General features: G+C 36.2%; 1 protein-coding gene across 1 annotated transcript in view; it reads right to left on the bottom strand.

The window, feature by feature from the left end:
* Positions 1-20941, bottom strand: part of ANXA10 (annexin A10) — an 83270-nt gene that overhangs the window by 6333 nt on the left and 55996 nt on the right. Inside the window, exons 4-9 of the mRNA XM_014851475.3 lie at positions 19476-19589; positions 17880-17970; positions 16785-16864; positions 2351-2404; positions 2150-2243; positions 1356-1451 (exon numbers count right to left, since the gene is read on the bottom strand). Of these exons, the coding sequence (XP_014706961.1) occupies positions 1356-1451; positions 2150-2243; positions 2351-2404; positions 16785-16864; positions 17880-17970; positions 19476-19589 (529 nt within the window). The remainder of the gene's footprint in view (positions 1-1355; positions 1452-2149; positions 2244-2350; positions 2405-16784; positions 16865-17879; positions 17971-19475; positions 19590-20941) is intronic.

The following is a 20941-nucleotide window of genomic DNA, read 5'->3' as shown; positions in this document are numbered from 1 at the left end:
CCACTTCTTTGGAGAGCTTCCTTCCTTGGCAGAAATGTTCTCCTGGGCTATAATCCTCAAATTGGAACCCAGTTTTGATTTATAGATTGATTATGGGTTATTTGCGTTGACACACTGTTTTATCTGCACTGCCTAAATCAATGACCAGAAGAGTAGATATTCAATAGATGTTTATTAAATGAAAGAATGAATGAATCAGTTAATATGTTTTCTAGTATTTCTCATGTCCACTATTTCCTCTTTCAGACCCACTGCTTCGTGACAGTTTTCAATAGTCGAAAGAGAGCTATTTTGAGATTCAGATGACATAGATTCTAGTCATAATTTTGCTGCTAATTAGTTGATAGACTTTGGAGCACTCACTGAAACTCCTTAGGCCTTGGTTGTAAAATGAGGGATTTTTATGTGATATATGATTATGAAAGCATATTGAGAATACATCAAAATATATGTACATTATTCTCAGAAAAATACACAAATATTCAAATCTTGTATAGTATTTTAGGGATTTCATAGAACCAACCAAACCCTTTTTTATGGAACTCTAGCTTTAAAACTCCTTTATGAGATAATCTATTGAAATATTATCTCTCAGCTCCTATGCCCATAATATGTCTGTGCTATTATAGGAAGGGAAAAATCACAGTATTTATTTACTCAACAAATATCTAAGTGATTATTTGATGTGTTTCTCCTTATGAGGATATTTCACAATGACCCTTCATTTGTAGTCTCTGAAATTTGCGCTGTCATGTCACAGCACAGGACAAGGTAAAGCACGGGTAGCGGCATAGTCGTTTTTATAGAGGGCTACCACTGTTTTCCCCTTTATGGAAAGATACCTTTCCTTACCTAGGAAGGAGAAGGAGGTGTGTGCCTCTCTCACAATAGCCTGTAGAAATCACTACTAAGTAACACCTTGGTAAATCTTGTTTATGGTATGACCTACTCCTAAAACAAACTTAGACATGGAGAAAAAGAAGCCATGTTGCTAGCATTCATCTGCTCTTTATTAAGGGAATGGAAGTCAGTATATATAAAACAAAATTTAAAGGCATGAGATCCCAATCACCTGTGAAAGAGAGCATCTGAGAATTCAGTGTTTCCCAGTATGAAAGTTGAACCAGCTATTAGGGAAGGGTATCATCTCGTTGAAGTTATCAGGTTGCCAGTTTAGTGCCTTATGTCAGTAGCTGATGTACTTTTCCTCTGTAGAGGTAATACCCCTCTAAATAATTAAACTCAGGGGAAAGTGACTCAAGCAAAAGCTTACTTAAAGATCTTTAATTCAGTCAGCCAGTCAGCATTTATTGTGGAATAAAAGTCTTCTGTACACCAAATACATTGTTACTTACCAATTGCAACCAGCAGCTCTTGGAAATATCCATCATAACATTCATTAATAGCATCTACTATGTCTTGCCCAGAAATATTTTGAAATTCCTGGAAAACTGCAACAAATTGATATAATGCAAATGAGATTTTGTAAATATTATAAATTTAAAATACAAATATTGATTAGACTGCCTAACATAGTGAAGGTAAATAGAGTATAGGGGTGGGGGTTGGGTTGGAGTATGCCATCTTTTAAAAATTTTTATAGACTTTTGTGTTTTACTATATGTATAAAAAAACAAAAAGGGATTTTTTTTAAATAAGGGAAACAGAAATGTACAGCAGTTTGGGGAAAGTCAAAGTGTGAACTAATATGAGTGCACCTCTAAAACCAATAAGGCAGCTTCACATAAATCATGACGTCAATAATAATGACCTTGACTCATTATGTGCTGGTTAAACTATGTTCACTATCTTCTTTTCAAGACAACATATAATATGCCTAACAGGAACTAGCTAATATATTTGAATAAGTTCTCCGTCAAAAACAGTGATTGTTTTAAAAGGTTCATTATTTAAAGATTGTATAATTCAGTTATTGGAAAAAATAAAATTATAAGGAAACTTTATTCCTTAGTAATGTCATTATGTAAGGCATGTCTGTATAAACATAACTCAGAATAAGTACCTTTGAGATAACTGGCTTTCCTCTTTTTATATGGAACATTTTCCTCTTTATTTTTTTCCAGTTAACAACTTGGTTTTTATTATGTAATCAGTTAAGCAGCTGAAAAGGAACCTGATGAATAATTACCCAGCCACAGCTGTTCATAGCTCTTGTTGCATAGAATCATTTGCAGCATAGTTTTGTGTTCCCCTGTCTTTCGCTGACAGGCTTCCCACAGGACCTGAAACATCATACAGCCAGGAAGGAGTACCATAATCACCCCAGACCAGTTTAACAAAGGCTCTCTACAGTATGTCACACAGTCTACAGAGAGCTGGTTCTAGTTACCATTGCATCCTGGGCAGCCATAGCAGGGTCTGTATATCCTTCTTCTCTGATTCCCTGTAAAAAAAGCACAGATTTCCCCCATTAAATGTTGTTAATTAACAACACATATAGGATTATTGGGACAAAAATCTTTGAACCCCAAAGCACACTGGTAATTCGTAAGACAGTGCTATCATTATTTGGAGTTAGATAGTCTACATTTCTTGAATACTTTATGTAATATAGGTCTTTTTAAAAAATGTGTGTTCTTTTGGTTGTATTTTTTTCTTTGCAGCAGTGGTAATCTTCCAAAGATGTTGCCAACCCAACCACTGGGAGAAAATATTTGCAAATCATTTATCTGACAAGAGGTTGACCTTCAAAATATATAAAGAACTCATGCAACTCAACAACAAAAAAACAAACAACCCAATCAAAAAATGAGTAGAGGAGGGGCTGGCCTGGTGGTGTAGCAGTTAAGTTCATGTGCTCCGCTTCGGTGGTCTGGAGTTTGCCAGTTTAGACCCCAGACGCAGACCACATATCAAGCCATGCAGTGGCAGGTGTCCCACATGTAAAGTAGAGGAAGATGGGCACAGATGTTAGCTCAGAGCCAATCTTCTTCAGCAAAAAGATGAGGATTGGTGGCAGATGTTAGCTTAGGGCTAATCTTCCTCAAAAACAAAAACAAACAAACAAAAAAATAAAAAAATGGGCAGAGGATATGAACAGACGTTTTTCCAAAGAAGATATACAGACAGCCAACAAAAACATGAAATGATATTCAACATCACTAATTATTAGGGAAACACAAATCAAAACTACAATGAGATACCACCTTACACCAGTCCCAATGGCTATAATTATCGAGGAAAAAAACCAATAAATGTTGGAGAGGGTGTGGAAAAAAGGGAACCCTCATGCACTGCTTGTGGGAATGCAAACTAGTGCAGCAGCTATGGAAAACAGTATGGAGACTTCTCAAAAAATTAAAAAGAGAAATACCACATGACCCAGGCATCCCACTACTGGGTATTTATCCAAAGAACTTGAAATCAATGATCCAAAGATACTTATCCACCCCTATGTTCATCGCAACATTATTCACAATAGGCAAGATGTGGAAGCAACCCAAGCACCCTTCTACAGATGAATATATAAAGAAGATGTGACACACACACACACACACACACACACAATGGAATACTACTCAGTCATAAAAAGACAAAACTGTTCCATTTGCAACAACATGGATGGACCTTTAGGGTATGATGTTAAGCTAAATAAGCCAGACAGAGAAAGACAAATACTGCATGCTCTCACTCATATGTGGTAGATGATAAATACATGGACAAAGAGAACAGATTAGTGGTTACCAGAGGTGAAGGGGGTTGGGGGGTGGGCAAAAGGGATAAAGGGGCACATATGCACAGTGACAGACAAATGGTGAGCATGATGAAGTCTATTCAGAAACTGGCAAATAATTTACACTTGAAATTATGCAATGTTATAAACCATTATGATCTCAATAAAATGACTGGAAAAACAAAAATAGGTATTGAAATGTTTTTCACTTTTCCAACTCTCTGTGCAGTATCTTCTCTCCCATCAAACCGAGCACCTACTGCCAGGCATGGGTGATAGAGATGAGATTTAACACTGTTAGAGAGAAAATGCAGAGAGAAAGAATAAGTTAATACTCAGTTTCTGACTTGTAAGATAGGGTAAATGCAACACTAAAATGATCATGAAATTCAGATTTTGTGGAGTGAGAATATTTTGTAAATTTGTTTCACCCCCATCTCTTTATCATATAAAGAACAGACATGGCCAAGTTGACCTAAGAGATGTCCATTTCAAACAGGAAGGAAGGAGGGCTAGCCAATGCAGGACCTTCTGGTCTCAGAGAATTATGGGGACCAGAGGGAAGAAAGAGGTAAGAGAGATATGCCATCCGATAGTTTATTTAACCTTTCCTTTAGGTCAAGATCTGGAGGGAAGGCTTTCTTTTTAAAACTGTGCTGAGAGAATACTGAGAGTACAGTGGCTTCTGCTCCTATCATCTTTGCAATCCCTGGCAATGGCCACAATTCAGTGAACTTGGTGATACAGCAATATTGGGTAGAGGGAGGTCCTGAATGCAACTCTCTTGAATTAATCTCAATCCCTAAGTAGCATGAGCAGGCCCCAAATTTCTTTCTTTCTTTTTTTTTTTTTTGAGGAAGATTAGCCCTAGGCTAGCATCTACCACAAATCCTCCTTTTTTGCTGAGGCAGATTGGCCCTGAGCTAACATCTGTGCCCATCCCCCTCTATTTTATATGTGGGATGCCTGGCACAGCATGGCTTGATAAGTGGTGTGTAAGTACACGCCGAGGATCCGAACTGGTGAACCCTAGACTGCTGAAGCAGAGTGTGCAAGCTTAGCCACTATACCACCGGGCCAGCACCAGAAATTTCTTATCCGCTCCTAATGGAGGAACTTGCATGCTGAGAACCTGGCAGGGGAGCTCAACAGATGGAATAGTTTATGACCATGGCAGGGATAGATTGTTCCAGTAGCCAAGGGCTACAAGGTAGACCACATTGGCTAGAACTGTGTGGGAGACATGGCTACTAGACCTTAGGGGGAATCTTCAGCTCCAGTGAGAGCAAAGGTGAGGCTAAACCATCAGGAAAGGTTACTTGGCTCTGACCAAACTGAGACAGAAAAATGATCATAAGTTACCCAGCTGCATGGTTTGGCAGCTGACACTGAGAAATGCTCATATCCTGGACATCCATGCTTTATATGCTTTGGTCCAGAGTTTCCCAGAACTGCCATTCCATAGCCAGGATGAGCAAGGATGCAGAAAATATCTTGATGATGTGAGAACACTATCACTTTCCTGTTGCCAAGACATCTCATAAACCACACACACACACACTCACACGCCCCTCTCCACAAAGTGCCTTCTTGGAGAGAAGGAGAGAAGAGGGCCAAAAATCTGACAGTTGAGTATTTAACTCAAAAAATGTATAAATGAGATTAAATATGTACTTATATTGACTGTTCAAAGTATTGTATGGATTAACTTTGCCATATTAGATTAAATATTAGGGGTTTTTTTCCCTTGCTAACCAAAAGCTGGAGGCAAATGAGAAATATCAATAAAGAAATAGGTAAACTACATTTTCTTGTGAGTAAATTTGTAGCCCTGAAAAATTTAATATGTTTAATTATAACTCAGAAGTTGTGTATCATCTAGAGGTGTACAGCTCAGTGAAAACTGATGTGAACCTATCAGACACATTTCTTCTCCCTCATTCCATTTGCTTATCAGGTGACTAAGAATACACACGTAAGTGGGGTTTTTATTGGCTGAGGAAGATTTCCCTTGAGCTAACATCTGTGCCAATCTTCCTATATTTCGTATGTGGGTCATCACCACATCTCTGAAGAATCGTGTAGGTCCACACCCAGGTATCTGAACCTGTGAACCTGGGCCTCCAAAGCGTAGTGTGCCAAACTCAACCACTATTCCATGGGGCTGGCCCTTGTAGGTCTTATTTTTAAAATCTATGTATTATGTAGATAAGTGTGCTGTATATATAAATGAGCAAGTGATAGATGACAACACTTAAAGAGTGAAAAAAATTTTATTGAGTGGTAGGATTACGGGTGCTATTTTATTTTCAAATTATGGAAGTGCTGAGATGCAGGGACTTTAAGGGTTCTATAGTTTTGTTCCTTAACTTGAAGATAAAAAATAAATAGACTTACAAACAGTAAGTGAATTTCCCAAGGTCTGATTGTTAGAAAATAATGATTATTCAGTTTTAGGGCCATTATTCAATTTCTGGCCCTGAGATTTGGTTACTATATTGCTCCCTTAGCCCAAAGAACTCATTATTTTCAGACAATCTCCTGTGGTCACTCACTTATGATTTTAATTTACACTAAGCAACAAGTGACTGAAAGCAATTGATATGCTGCATCTTCTACGGACATATGCCACCTATTTAATATCATAAATTTATGATAATTCTTAATCTTCATCTTACTTGACCTATTGGTAGGATTTGATGCAATTCATCACTCTCTCCTCCTTGTTATACATTCATCACTGGGCTTTCAGGATCCTGCACTCTCTTTTTCTTTCTTTGGTTTACTTCACTTGTTACTCCTCAGTCTTGTGTACTGGTTCGCCTTTTACTTTTCAATCTCTTACTATTTGAAATTCGCAGTACTCAGTCTTTGGTCCTGTTCTTGTCTGTATCCACAATCTTTTTCTTGTTAATCTTAACCATTCATGTGGCTTGAAATTTCATGTGTATTGTAATGTTACCCAATTTTACATTTCTAGCTCAGATCTATCATCTGAACTTCAGATGCGTATATTCCAGTTGCCAACTGAACACCACCACTTGGTTTTCTAATATACACATTAGACTCAACATGTTCAAAATCTATCTCCTGGTCTCCCTTCAATTCAGAAACCTCTACACTCACAGCCTTCCACATCTCAGTTTATGACAACTCTGCCATTCCTGTTGATCAGACTAAAAAACTGAGAGAAACATTTTATTCCTTTTTTTTCTTTTATATCTTGCATCCAATTCCACAGGAAATAATATAGACCCTACCTTCAAAATGCATTCAGAATCTGGGCACTTTTTTTCACTGCCAGTGCTCTCCTATGATTCCAAGCTAAAATTATATCTTGGCTTTATTGCTGATAGAGCATCCTTACAGGCTTCTGTTTCTACCCCGTTTCCTTACAGTTTTTTCTCAATATGGCATCTAGTGTGAATATTTTAAAGCATAAGATCATATCGTTCCCTTACTCAAAACCCACTAGTGACTCACCTCTTCCCATTTCACTTAGAGTAAAAGCCAAAGTCCTTATAATGGCTGCAGAGTCAACGACATCTTACTACCTGTTACCTTTCTGACTTCATCTACCACAGCTATAGGACATTTCCTTTGCTTGCTGAGATGGCACCAACTGGCTTTCTTGCTATTCTTCATAACCACCAGCCATTCTCTTGCCTTAGACCTGTTCTCTATCTCTTCCCTTTGTTGGGAACGCCCTATTGTAGCTGTTCATCTGCTGACTCAAATCCTTGCTTGTATCTTATCTTCTCAATGTGATTTACCCTGACCAATCTATGTAATATTACAATCTATCCACTATGCCCAGTCCAACAATCCTATCCTCTTTACCCTGCTCTGCTATATCTTTCATCACCTTCTCACATTCTATACAATGTACCTACTTATTAGTTTTATCTTTAGTTGTCCATATTCCCCCACTAGAATGTAAGTTCCTTAAAGACTAGAGTCTTTGTCTCTTTTGTTTACCGATAATTCCCGATTGTCTAGAATCATTCTTGGCACACTGTAGGCATTCAATAAACACTCACTGAATCAATACGAAATGAATGAAGGACAACTAAAGAAATAACTTTTAGATAGTAGAATTCAACGGTCAGTTAGTAGATATGGCAAGATTTTCTGGATCATTGAAGTTTACTTAGTGATTTCCAGTCAAACTATATAGGTAAGTAAAGACCTACCCTTGCAAAGTTTGTGAGAAATATTTAAGAATTTTCTGCAGTTCTGTGGATGTGAAATTTCTTTTGAAATATCAGATTTTTGGACATTTAACTTGAGACGACGCCCATCTGTTTACTTCTTTGTGCAGTTAATCGCCAAGAGCACTGTAAGCAGACCGGTAGACTAAAAAATGGAAATAAGTAATTTTGTGATTTAGCATTTTCCATGAAGGCAGAGTCAAGCTGATTTTTTTTATATAAAAAGCCAAAGACAGCAGTGTGGTATGTGTAACTGATGTAAATGCCAGAGAAATGGCATAAGAATTTGAGTTGGGAGCAAAATAAAAATGTGAAAGGAAGAAATTAAGGGAATTAAAATCTAGCTGAAAATATCTGGAGCAGGTAAGTTGATTACAGATGATCACTGAAAGCTGATGGCAGTAATTTCTCCAGAGGCCTCACTGCACAAGTCTGAGAAACTGTCATACGGAGAATCCTGAGAGCTCAGATGAGGAGTAAGCATCCAATTGGGTAGTTTCCATTCTTCCCCTCTGTGGAAACATTTATCATCTCCAGTGTGATTTGCACATATTGATTAATTAATCTATAAGTGACTAATTTTTCATTATTTGACAGATAATTAGATTTCCTGTAAATCTAGTTTAATAAAAGCATGCAGGAAGTGTTGTGAGCCAGTTTAATGATTGGCATTAGTTTTTGAGAAGAATGTGTTCTGGCTGAGTTGTTTCCTTATTAGAAATAGCCCTGTCGGAAAATACTTTATAGATTAAGTAAAGGATCTTCTCTCCCAGAAAATACGACAATAATTTTCAACACTTTCCATTTCATGAATACCTTAAGGCTCCTATGCTCCAATTCCCTCAATCTCTATTAATTCATGAAAAGAGGTGTGTCTGAATATTCATGTGTTAGAAAGATGAAAGTTACGGACAGTCTTTCCTTTGATTCTGAAAGTGAAGATGCAGAGGAGGTAGAGGTAGAGGAGGTGATTATAACAACTGAAAAATTTTACAATGTTTTCATTGGGAGGGAATTGAGAGAAGAGTGGGGTCATATCCCATAATTTACAGAGTTAATTTAATCTCTCTAATCTGAATCTCAAGAAGGTTAAACTATCTAGACAGATTCTCTCTGAAATGGTGTACACTAAAGACAGTGATCAGAAGTGATGGACTATTTCAATTCCCTAATCCACTTTACATTTTTTTCCAACCTTCTAAATTTATAGATCCAAATCCTCAATGAGAAGTTCCAAACTGAAGACCCATTATTGCAGAAGTCAGGAGTCAATGGGAAATCTTCAAAATGTTTAAAACAACTAAAAGAAATTACACATTTTACTAAGCAGTATGAATTATCAGGGGATTTCCAATCTTTGGAAAAGACTGTTATTAAAGGAGATTATACTAAGATACATCTTTTATAAGTTTTTTACTTCCACTTTCTATAATGAGTTAAGCAATTTCTATGAAATGTATATTATTTTATACTTGTAAAGTGTGTTTTAAATTTTAAGGGAAAGGTACTGTGAAGTCTTGTAAGTATATAATCCTTAAATAAACTTTATTAATTTTCCTTGGCTTCTTACAAAATCTAGGTCTCGATTAACCCTCTTATTTTTGTGAGGAAGATTGGCCCTGAGCTAACATCTGTTGTTAATTTTCCTCTTTTTGCTTGAGGAAGATTGTTGCTGAGCTAACATCTGTGCCAATCTTGCTCCATCCTGTAAGTGGGATGTCGTCACAGCATGGTTTGACCAGTGGTGGTAAGTCTGCACCTGGGATCCAAACCTGCAAATCCCGGGCCACCAAAGTGGAGTGCATGAACTTAACCACTACACCACTGGGCCAGCCCCAACTCTCATTTCTTGACACGTTATGTTGAAAGGAAATGTTTACTACGCTCAAAATCTATTTCAAGGTTAAACACGCACACATATTTAATGTTCCAACTCTAGAAACTGGACTTAAGAAGTAATACTTTATCCTGCAAAGTCATAATCCAAATTAGGTGAAACCCAGTGATAAAATAAATTGTGTGTTATGTTAAAATATATGTCTAGGGCCCACCCTGGTGGTGCAGCAGTTAAGTTCACACGTTCTGTTTCGGTGGCCTGCTCGTTCGGATCCTGGATGTGGACCTAAGCACCACTTGTCAAGCCATGCTGTGGCAGGAGCCCCACATATAAAAAGTAGAGGAAGATGGGCATGAAGGTTAGCTCAGGGCCAGTCTTCCTCAGGAAAAAGAGGAGGATTGGCAGCAGATGTTAGATCAGGGCTAATCTTCCTCAAAAAAAAAAGCCTATACAGATAATGTTGTTATATACACAAATACACATACTCAAATATACATTCTATCAATAATAAAACATTATTCTTTAATCTCAGGAAAAAATAACTGCAATTATGAATAAGATTGATTGCTCTATTACATGAAGGGAAAACATTGCTTATTGATTTTTTTTCCTCATGATTTATTTTCTCTCATGTTTAATTTTCAGAACTGTCTTTTTGTTTCCTGAAATATAAAAATGTTTGCTTTATAAAAATACACTGCAATCCTGATTCTTGAATGCCAGTTACTTTTAGATGGTTTATAGCTCAACTTTAAAAAGATGCAGAGATTCTAAGAGGTTATTTGTGTATAGGTCATTGACATTTTACCAAACAGAAGTGAAACTGGAGTGGAATCAAATGGGGCTGGAGGGAAGAGCAATTAAATTTGACAATGGAGGTACAGTGTGCCTAGGCCTGTTTTCATATTAGCCTTCTCATTCAGTAGATGTGTGATGCTGGGCAAACCACTTAATCTCCCTGAGCTTCAGTTTCCTCCTCTCCACAAGGAGGGGATATAGCCAGTTGGCTTCCTGGGGAAGCTGACTCTGAGAGGGAGATCAGCATGCATCTTGTTTATTATTGAATGTGCTTGAGATCAACACTTACAGAAGGGAGAGAAAAGAGGCAAGATTCGGCAGAAGGAGAGGTTGGACTGTGATATAGTCCTAATGGATACAACGTGGTCCTAATGAAATACATTTTTTCCTACTAGAGAACTTTTATTTCTCTCTAATAAATTGAAATAAATTTCTTTTTAGATATTAAGAAAATAAACAACTTGTTTGATATTAAGGTGCAGCTCATGAATTTACAATGGGACTGTTGGCTTTACTCTATTGGGACAATATCTATGCCAACATGAATTTCTGCTTGGCAACTATTTTAATTTATATTATGCAGCATCATTACTGGAAAATTAAAAAGTAATGACCCTTCTAAGCTGGAAGAACGTTTAATTAAAATTAATCTTATGACATGTAAAGTTAAGAATTATTCATTTGACCTGTTGCCAAGTGAGATTATTTTTAAATATTATTAATTATTAAAAATGTTTTTTTCTATAATGACTTCAACTTTTATTATAAATTGAAATTAAGCTTATTTCTACAACTTACACAGCAGTCTCAAGTTGGACTATAAAAAACAAACTATCTACTTTCCATTGATGTTATAATCCTAGGGATTAGATCCTCAGAATAAGACTTGATTAATCGAGGTTGGCGATATGGGCAGTTTCATGAACTATACAGCCAAACCATGCAAATTAAAATTAAACCAAATCAAAACCAAACACAATAAAGCAAATCCTTGACTTTGTTTTTAAAAATTGAATTTTTAATTTAATTGAAAGTTCAATAGATTTGCTTAGTTCTATGCCACTTTTTCAATGAACAATTTGAAGGAATCCAAGCAGCTCGTTACCAGTCTCTCCTCAATTTGGGGCAGTTAATGTCTGGCTTCCTGAGCAATGTTTTCTTTTGGATATCTTTATTCCAAATTCAAAACTAGCAATAACTTGAGCATGCACACATACACACATACACAAAGGGTAAAAAGAATTAAAACCCATGTTGCCCAGCAATGAGTGGAACTGTTCGTTTGTGTTCCAATCTGGCTGATATACTTATTCATTCTTTAATTAAACCATATAAAATATTTGTAAAGTACAGTATGAAGTTTTTAATCACACTAAACACACATTAAAGGAAAGCACACCTCCTGTGTTTGATTGGACATGTTAATCCACCCTAAATGAGGAAGACAGAAAAATAACATAATAAGAAAAGGACAGAAATGAAGCAGTAATTTAAATTTGTATACAGCCATTAATATTTTAAAGGAAAATTTCACTATTAATAGTCATTTTCTCACTTTATTTTCTGTATACAGACTAATTCTAGACAGGGTAGAAAAAAGTCTTGATTTTTACCTTTCTTGTATGAAGTAATACAATACTTCATAGAAATAGAGATAAAGTTATCTTTTTTTAAACAAAGCATTTAGAACTAAAAAAGGTAGAAATCTCTCTAGGTAAAGACTTGAACCTGCAATTTCGGGAAAAAAAAATCAGCATATGGCTATGGGTCTATTTTCCTGAATGGTTGGGAAATTTTCTGTAATTTTTTTTTCTGACCTGAATGTTTTCTTGTTTCCTTTCATTCTATAATCTGAGCTGGAACATCAAGAATTCTTTCTAACTGCTCTCCCTTCCAGAAGATGGCTAGTAAGACAACCTGAGTAATAAAATGGAGGAATTGTCAATAGTTTTTTCTTTTTTTTTTTTTTAAAGATTTTATTTTTTCCTTTTTCTCCCCAAAGCCCCCCGGTACATAGTTGTGTATTCTTCGTTGTGGGTTCCTCTAGTTGTGGCATGTGGGACGCTGCCTCAGCGTGGTCTGACGAGCAGTGCCATGTCCGCGCCCAGGATTCGAACCGTCGAAACACTGGGCCGCCTGCAGCGGAGCGCACGAACTTAACCACTCGGCCACGGGGCCAGCCCCTCAATAGTTTTTTCTTGCCTAAATATATATATGCCCCTTGCCTCCTGCTGTGTCTTCTCATTGTTTCTTGCATCACTTCAGCATATATTCAGGGACAACTGATTGATCTAATCAATACAAACTCAAACAGAAAATGGAATTATAGAAATGAAAGAGATGATAAGAAGGAGAAACTAGGTTTTATTTTTAGTAAATCAGATTCTCTTAATTTAAGTCACAAGCGAGGCTCTTACTACAAGTTTCTATCTGTTCTAGTAAATTGCCATGTCATGTACAACTTATTTTTTTTCCTACTTACATGGAAATGATAATAGATAAAATCTTCCTGATCTTCTCACATCCTGATCAAAAATGTTTCTACGGCTCTCTATTGCTTACGGGAACCTCATCAGTCTAGCATCTCAGCCAGTTCTCTAATCAAATTTTCTCTTTTCAACAGGAGTCCTTTGAGCCAGCCAGCACGCTCACGCAGGACTCTTCCATCCACCCTAAACCACTCTCCCTTCTCCTCTCCATGTGTGCAATAATGCTAATTTTCCAGAACTCTGGTAAAGATTCATTGTATATGAAGCCTCTTCTTTTACTTTAGCCAGCATTGAACTTTGTTCATTCAGACTTTCTAAAGAATTTGTTCTTTACATCATTTATTTCCAAAACGTATCACTTGCTTTCCGTGTATCATACACAGAGCTTAGTTCTAAGACTACAAAGTTTAATAGGACATAGTTCTCATGCTTCGGAAACTCAATCTACTGGGAAAGGTGGACATGCAAACACATTCAACAATATGTGGTAAGATAGAATACACATACATAAAACAGTCTTGGAGGAGAGCAATTCCTATGAAGTGGAAAGCTCTGAAGAGTAGGTTCCATCAGCGGTTTGATGGAAAACGATTACTTCCATACTAGCTTCCATACTAGAATTTTTGAAATTTGCTTTATTGGAACAACTCAGCAAAAAAAAAGTAAAGAAAAGAAAACACAGGTAAATATTGGACCGATTACTTTTTTACGCACATAAATGTTATCTAGGTCAAAAACAAAACAGAAGGAATAAAAGGTTAAAATACAGCTTCATCTTTGGGTTTTTGTTCTTTAGCATCATCATTCTATAAGTAAGGTTAGAGGTAGGACCAAGAAACTTTCACACTCTGGTCTTTTAATAGATCATTTAAAACGGATACACAATAAGACTATGTCAAGAAACACAATGCATGGATAAAAATGCAAAGACATTTACCTTTCCTTTTCTTCTTTTTTTTTTCTTGAGGAAGATTAGCCCTGAGCTAACATCTGCCACTAATCCTCCTCTTTGTGCTGAGGAAGATTGGTCTGAGCTAACATCCATGCCCCTCTTCCTCTATTTTATATGTGGGATGTCTGCCATAGCATGGCTAGATAAGCAGTACATAGGTCCGCACCTGGGATCTGAACCAGTGAACCCCGGGCTGCCAAAGCAGAATGCCTGAACTTAACTGCTGTGCCACCAGGCTGGCTGGGACATTCACCTTTTAAAGTACTTTTAAGAAAGAATGCAGGCCATTTTATTTGTTTCTTTTTGAAATTCTCTTTCTGTCCAACAAAACTGCCACATATGTTTTCATTCTTACCATCTTCTGTTGCTCAGTTGCCTGTTTCGGTTGCAGCTTTTCAAGTCTCATTTTCAACTTGGGAGGCACACTGATAGCTGATCACCAAACTTGTCTCATCCTCTTTGAGGACAAACAACTGAACTGTATTTCACAGCCACCCTTGATTTTAAGTGGGGCCATTTGATGGAGTTCTAGTCAATGAAATGTGCACAAAAGTGATATGCATCACAATGAGGCCCATAAAATCTCCCGTGAACAATCTTCCATTGTCTTTCTGCTTTTGTAGATTGAGGACAGACATAAAGAAATTAGAACCAAGTGTGAAGGTGGAAAAAGACTAAGTCTCTGAATTAGCTCTTGGAGAAGAGCTGCAGTCTGATCAGCAGCACCTGTTCTGGTCTTCATGCGAGCTTGAGAAATGGCATTCACCTTATGCTTTTAGCCACGTATGATAAGGAAGAGATGAGCTCAGTAAATAATTGGCTGGATTGTAAGCAGAAATAAAAGGGAGTGGAGAGAAAGTCCAGAAATTTAGTATCTTTAACAGTTAGAAAGGGAAACCATTTATTCATTCAAAGCAAGGTGAGTTGAGACTTGAAAAAGCAATGAAAAGCAAAGGCCTTTTAAGACTTGCCCTGCAGTAAGTCTCTGGCTAAATTTATTATCTGAGAAGACTTTCGAAGAATTGGCTTTAAGTTGTGAAAAACAAGAGATATTGTAGGGGAGAGTGGAAGGATGCAAAGAAATGTCTAGGAAATCACTTTGGGTGTGGCTAAGTGGTATATGGTACTGACTGGAAGCAATTAGATCAGAATTCTAAGTTTTTTGAGATTTGCACTTTCCAACACATCATAAATCCAGAATAAAGAGAAGTAGACTACTGAAGCTATAAACAAACCACTAGAACTCTAAATTTGTCAAAATTGAGCTGTGAAAGAGGTACGACCCTCACGGAAGCTATACTCCACAGAAGCACTTCAGATAAAGCCAGACAGGATAAAGGACAAGGAAGAACATCTAGAGTTTGGCAACAGTGGCCATAGAAATGTTTAGGGTGAAAAAAAATCCAGGAACACTCAGAGGCAATTGGTACTAGAGTGGTTCAGAGAAACGGAAGAAGGAATATGCAGTGGTCTAACTTGTATTTTCATCTGCTGATTCTTCCTCCTCCCCTAAGAGTGTGAGGTCTTGGATTCCTGAGGGCCTTCAGCAGCATTCTCATTCTAGTCTCCTCCTTCTTGGGTTTTTCTCTGTCCTTCTAGGTACCACTCTTCTACCTTTATTCCCACTAAAAGGGCTTTCATTTAAAAGAGCTTTCATTAAAGGGCTTTAAAGTCAACAGTCTTTTCTTAATTTTCCATCTCCATGTACAAACTTCTATCTACCTATAGCTGTTAATGAAATTCTGTGCAACTGCCAACTACTCAGTTATGTTCTTGACATGAAAAGGAAAGATCTGGGGATTTAGAAATGCTTGTTTCATTACACACACATGCATACAACACAAAACCAAACCAAAATACTGGCTCTTAAGACATTTTCCCCAGCTATGGACTTCTGGATTTTCTTTTGATAGTTAAAGAACTGAATATTGACTCTACATTTCTGAGTGCCTTTACTGAATTGAATCACAGGCACATTCAAGAAATGCATAAGACAAAAGATAATTATATCTAAAAATATTATTATTATCACGATGCTAATATGCGAAATGTTTTTAAGAAATACTAATTTAATAGAAATAATTACCTATCATTTAGTCAGTACAGAAAAATAAGTGACAAATTTTAACTTTAACTTGAAGGAATGCTCCTTTTTGGTAATGTATATGACCACAAAGTTTTTATAGGCAACTCTGATGATCATATGCTGGTGCTTGGAAGCCCATAGGTTTTAATTCAAACTCTGGATTTCTACTATTTAGTTCTTTAGACAGTCAGAGAGCTAGAATCTAATACTTTTTGGTTCTCTGTTTCTTCATTTCTAAAGTGGTTATAAGAACATTGATATTACAGTATTTGTAGTTATTAAATGAGAAACATACTTCTTTCCTTGCATAGTACTAGGCCATAGTAGGACCTCAGAAAAGTTAGCATGTCCCCAACATGTTTAATAAAATAGAATCCTAATTTCCGATTTGAATTATAAATTGTAACTGTAATGTTTTAAATCTTTTAACTCCCTTATAATATACAATTATTTATACACACATCTATATATAATTATAATCATCTTGCATATGGTAGATTGTTTTGAGAACAGAGATGGTCTATTATTGATATTTGTCTCTATATCCAATCTGAGTTTCTATTATAGTGCCCTGAATTTAGCTGGTATTCAGTAAATGTATTACACAGAATTTATGGTTAAACTGGAGTAAGCTAGAGTTTTTCTGCCCTATTTTTGGAAAATGAAATATATCTCTTTTTTAATAGTGCAAAATGATGTGAATTTTGGAAATCATACCTGGGCCAAGTTCATGAGAGTATCTCTGAAGTGTCCTGAGGTCTCTGAATAAATGTCCTCTTGAAGGTTGCTGCTGTATTCTGGGTAAGAAAACATCCATGTGAAAGGTATGATTTATCATAGAACCACATATCAATGTGCTTTGAATAAGTTAATGTTACTTCCCCAGTTCTGAGTGGAAAGTACAGGAAATACAATCAATCTGTTGACATTTCTTTGTGTTTTACTACTTTCTACTCAGATGTAGCCAATAAACAGTCCACCAAAGAAATCTGACACCTCACAGTAACATAGGCACACGTCTGTTTTCTTAAAAAAAGCATAGCTTTATTCCAAAATGTAAAAACAACATTGAGAGTCATTTTACATTCTCTAATTCTCAAAATTCAGAATTATGCATTCTATTTCCATAGACTGTTGCCCAGCCCAGTGCTTTTCCCAAGTGCTTTGTTTCATTTTCATATTTTAAGTAAAAGTTCTTACTTCATTCCCCTTAGAAAAGTCTTGCTTTTTTTCAAACGCAATACAGCTGACTGTCTGGAACATTTTCTTGACATTCACTGTCACATAATACATGATGCAATGGAAAAAGGCATTAAACATTTTTGAAAATGAAAATAGTTAACCTTTCTACTTTTGAAATGTGTAAAAATCTGACTTTGAGGGAGATTACAGTGATTACGACATTTATATAAAGTGAAGTAGTTACGCATATTCGTAGAATTCACTGAGTGATTTATGGCACTTTGCTCTATTTTCTCTATGCATCTGGTCTCTCCTGGGTAAGAGATAAAATGCTCCCTGAACCACTGTGCTGGACACTTGCCTGTCTAAATGTAATAGTCACCTCATAGAGATCTGTCATTATTTTCCTGGCAAATTTGCTTAACTTGATTGTCTAGGGAATTGTTTCATTTTTAGTACCCTCATCCTCAAGTTTACTTAGTGAGTTAACTGGTCTTGAGGGAGCGATATTTCGAATATAAGAATGTCTTAGGAAATTCTTTAAAATATATAAACTGGGAGTTTTTTGTGTTATTTGAAAAATGTAAAGTTCATATGTATAAAATATGTGTACATAATATATTTCCTTACGCAAACAGTAGGCTTCTCGCATCTGGAAAATTTCTGCATTTGTTCTTGAAGCAAATATATCAATGAGGCAATTCTCTTCAGTGCCTGCACCCTACAAAGACAGAGAAAGAGCGAAATATAAAGGTGTTTGTATTGAGAACAGTAGTGCACCTTATGTACAATAAAGGGATATAGCATTCCTGGTATTCTGAGAGGGGGCAGAGGGGAATGGAAGTGTGTTGGGCATAGACAGACCCAATTCAGTTCTGACTTTGCTATTTACTAGCTGTTTGACCCTGAGAAGATAATATTATCTGAAACTCTGTTCCTTCATTTAGAATAAAACAGCATGGGCATTTCTAAATAATGTGGAAAAACATGTTTAAACAATGATTATGACACTGATTTTATTTTCTCTTTTGCTCCTAGAATATCAGTTCTTCAGTAAGCTCAGATTAGAACGTGGCTCTCCTAACTTCCCAAGGACGTTTCAGGGGCTTCTCCTTGCCTCATCCTAGATGTGGAATTTTGTACCCTTTGCCTAAACACTTGGACTGAGTACTTTCTGTGATCTCTTACAGCCATATGCATATATTCTTCTCTGATAGTGATTTTAAAGAACAAATATTTTTCAGGAAAGCTTCAGAAATCCTTACCATTCTATGAGATGCTAATAAAATATAACAGTTTCATCTAAACAGTAACATATGACTTCTCATAGTTTTTAGTCACATAATTTTGAAAGAGGTAGGAACTGACATATGCAACTTTTTTTTAAAAAAGTGATTAATTGAAATTCATATGGATTTTAAACAATATCTATTCTGATGGATAAAAATGATGGCCAAAATCCAGATTCCCTTAATTTTTTTCCCCTTTCCTTTTTCCTGTCACACATTGTTCACAGATTGTGGTAATCTGGTCATTGGCAGGCATCACATTGGAATGATTTCAACAGTTCTGCAGGTGTTTAATATCAGCATTTGGAAAGATGTAAAAAGCCCTTCATCCCCCATTCCTAGCCAACAAAATCTCTAGCAAATCTGTAGTCAATTATTTCACAGAAATGACTTTCCTATAAGAAAGAATTGTCCTAATCCTTCAAAAGTAAAATTTTGATACACTTGAGCAATAGTTTTTGTAAAGTACTAACTTAAAGTCATAAAAATAAACAAATAAAGATGTCATTTATATTTCATCTTTGACTCTGTATCTTACTTTTGCTTGATGAGCCCAATTTTTACAAATAATTTAAAGAGGTTGACATAACTTATAACATTTCCCCTTAATATAAGAATACACACTGGGGAGAGACAAATCGGAATAGCCCCAGAAGCTTTCTTACTTTTTTCTCTCTGTAGCTCAGTGCAGAGCCTAGTCAGGGAGTCTGCGTTTGTATAATAAAAGAACGGGCTGATCTGAGCCACTGGGCTCTGGAGGTCTCCTCTTTCCAACAGGGTCACTTCCCCTGACCATCACATTTTCATTGTTTCATCTTTGCTCAGATATTCCCTCCCCTCTCTCTGATCACAGGTAGCAACATCACAGGGCAGTTCCCTCTCTGCTGAAATATCGGCCTGTACCTGTTACAAGTATATTTTTGCAACAAACCACTACCTTCATGGCATGCCAGAGTTCATGAGCATCATAAGATGGCGGTGGGTACATGAGGCCAACCATGACATCTTTGAAGTGATCTGAAAGCTTCTCCTTCAGGTCACCAATCAGGTCCTATGGAAGGAAAAGTAAACACTTTTATTATATCAGTTACCAATTTTATAAGAGAAATGGGATAATTACAGGAAGTCTTCTGTAAGATTTCCTTTTCCATGTCATTTCACTTTAAGAAGTCTGGTTTTGATTCACACATATATACATAGATTATATGAGATGATGAACTTGAGGGTTTGAAAATGACTGATGCAATCACATCTCTGTATGACATGTCATCCATATGGACATTCTGGTCATATAAACATCGAATGATTTTCTTTCCCTAATCCCAACCCCAACCCCTCTTTTGATCTCATTATGAAAATAAATAAGAGTTGAAACCTAAAAACATTTTGGTTGGGGGTTCTTAGTTTTCTTGCGTGGAATTAATGAAACATTAGTCCTTAACTAAAATGTGCATTTTATTTTATTTTATCATTGTAGCAGTCTCTTCTAACAGGGAGTTCCTGGTTATACTATTGGCAACAAGCTTGTGTAAATGAATTAATTAAGTAATCTTAGAACTTCTTCCAAATAGCCACATTAATACATTTATTTACAATATTGAAAGTTAAACATTTAAAGAGAAAAACAAGTATGGGGGATTTTTGTACTTGGAATACAGATATAAAAGGATGAAATTGATAATTTTAATTTTGACTTTTCGTTTACTTGTGTATAGTGGATATTTAAAAACATATATGTTAAATTGATTTTTTGTAGGATTACAGAGCTATCCTAAAGATGCTTAAAATTTACCATTTCTTGCTAAAATCTATACAGTGTATTCTATTTCACTTTAAAAATATGCACTATTTTAGTTCTGAGGTGGTTCAATAATAGAACTCAAGTGGAAGATGCCAATAAGGCATAATAAGCTTTATTAGAATAAAAACAAAACAGTCATAATTCTAATTTTATTTAGTATAATCTGACAACACCTTTCCTACACTGTGGATTTTCTTTTTTAGCAAGTAAAAGCATTCATCCACAAGGTGGTAATTGGTAATACACAGAGTCTACTGAATTTTTGCTAGAGTCAAAGCAATTCATTTAGTGAGCAATTAATAAATGTCCAGAGTTGTGTCGGGGGCTTGGAGTATATGCAAGAAGCATAAGATCTCTTCTTTTATGGAGCTTACATTCCATTTAATTCCCTCATTACTCATCATTGATATTTCTAATTCCTTTTCCAAATAGTTGTTAAGGATTCTCTTATGAGCCAGGCACTCTTCCAGGCACTGGGACTGTAGCAATGATAAAAACAAATATGAACATATGAGCTTGTGAAACATATTCTCATGTATACAGAAGCTCTATAAATATGTTTTGAACGAAAGATTGCAGTTATTCAACACATATTTATTTAA

Source organism: Equus asinus, chromosome 3, assembly GCF_041296235.1.
Source record: "Equus asinus isolate D_3611 breed Donkey chromosome 3, EquAss-T2T_v2, whole genome shotgun sequence".
Taxonomy (NCBI): Eukaryota; Metazoa; Chordata; class Mammalia; order Perissodactyla; family Equidae; genus Equus; species Equus asinus.
The sequence above is the reverse complement of the archived record's forward strand: the minus strand, read 5'-3'. Positions and strand labels throughout refer to the sequence as shown.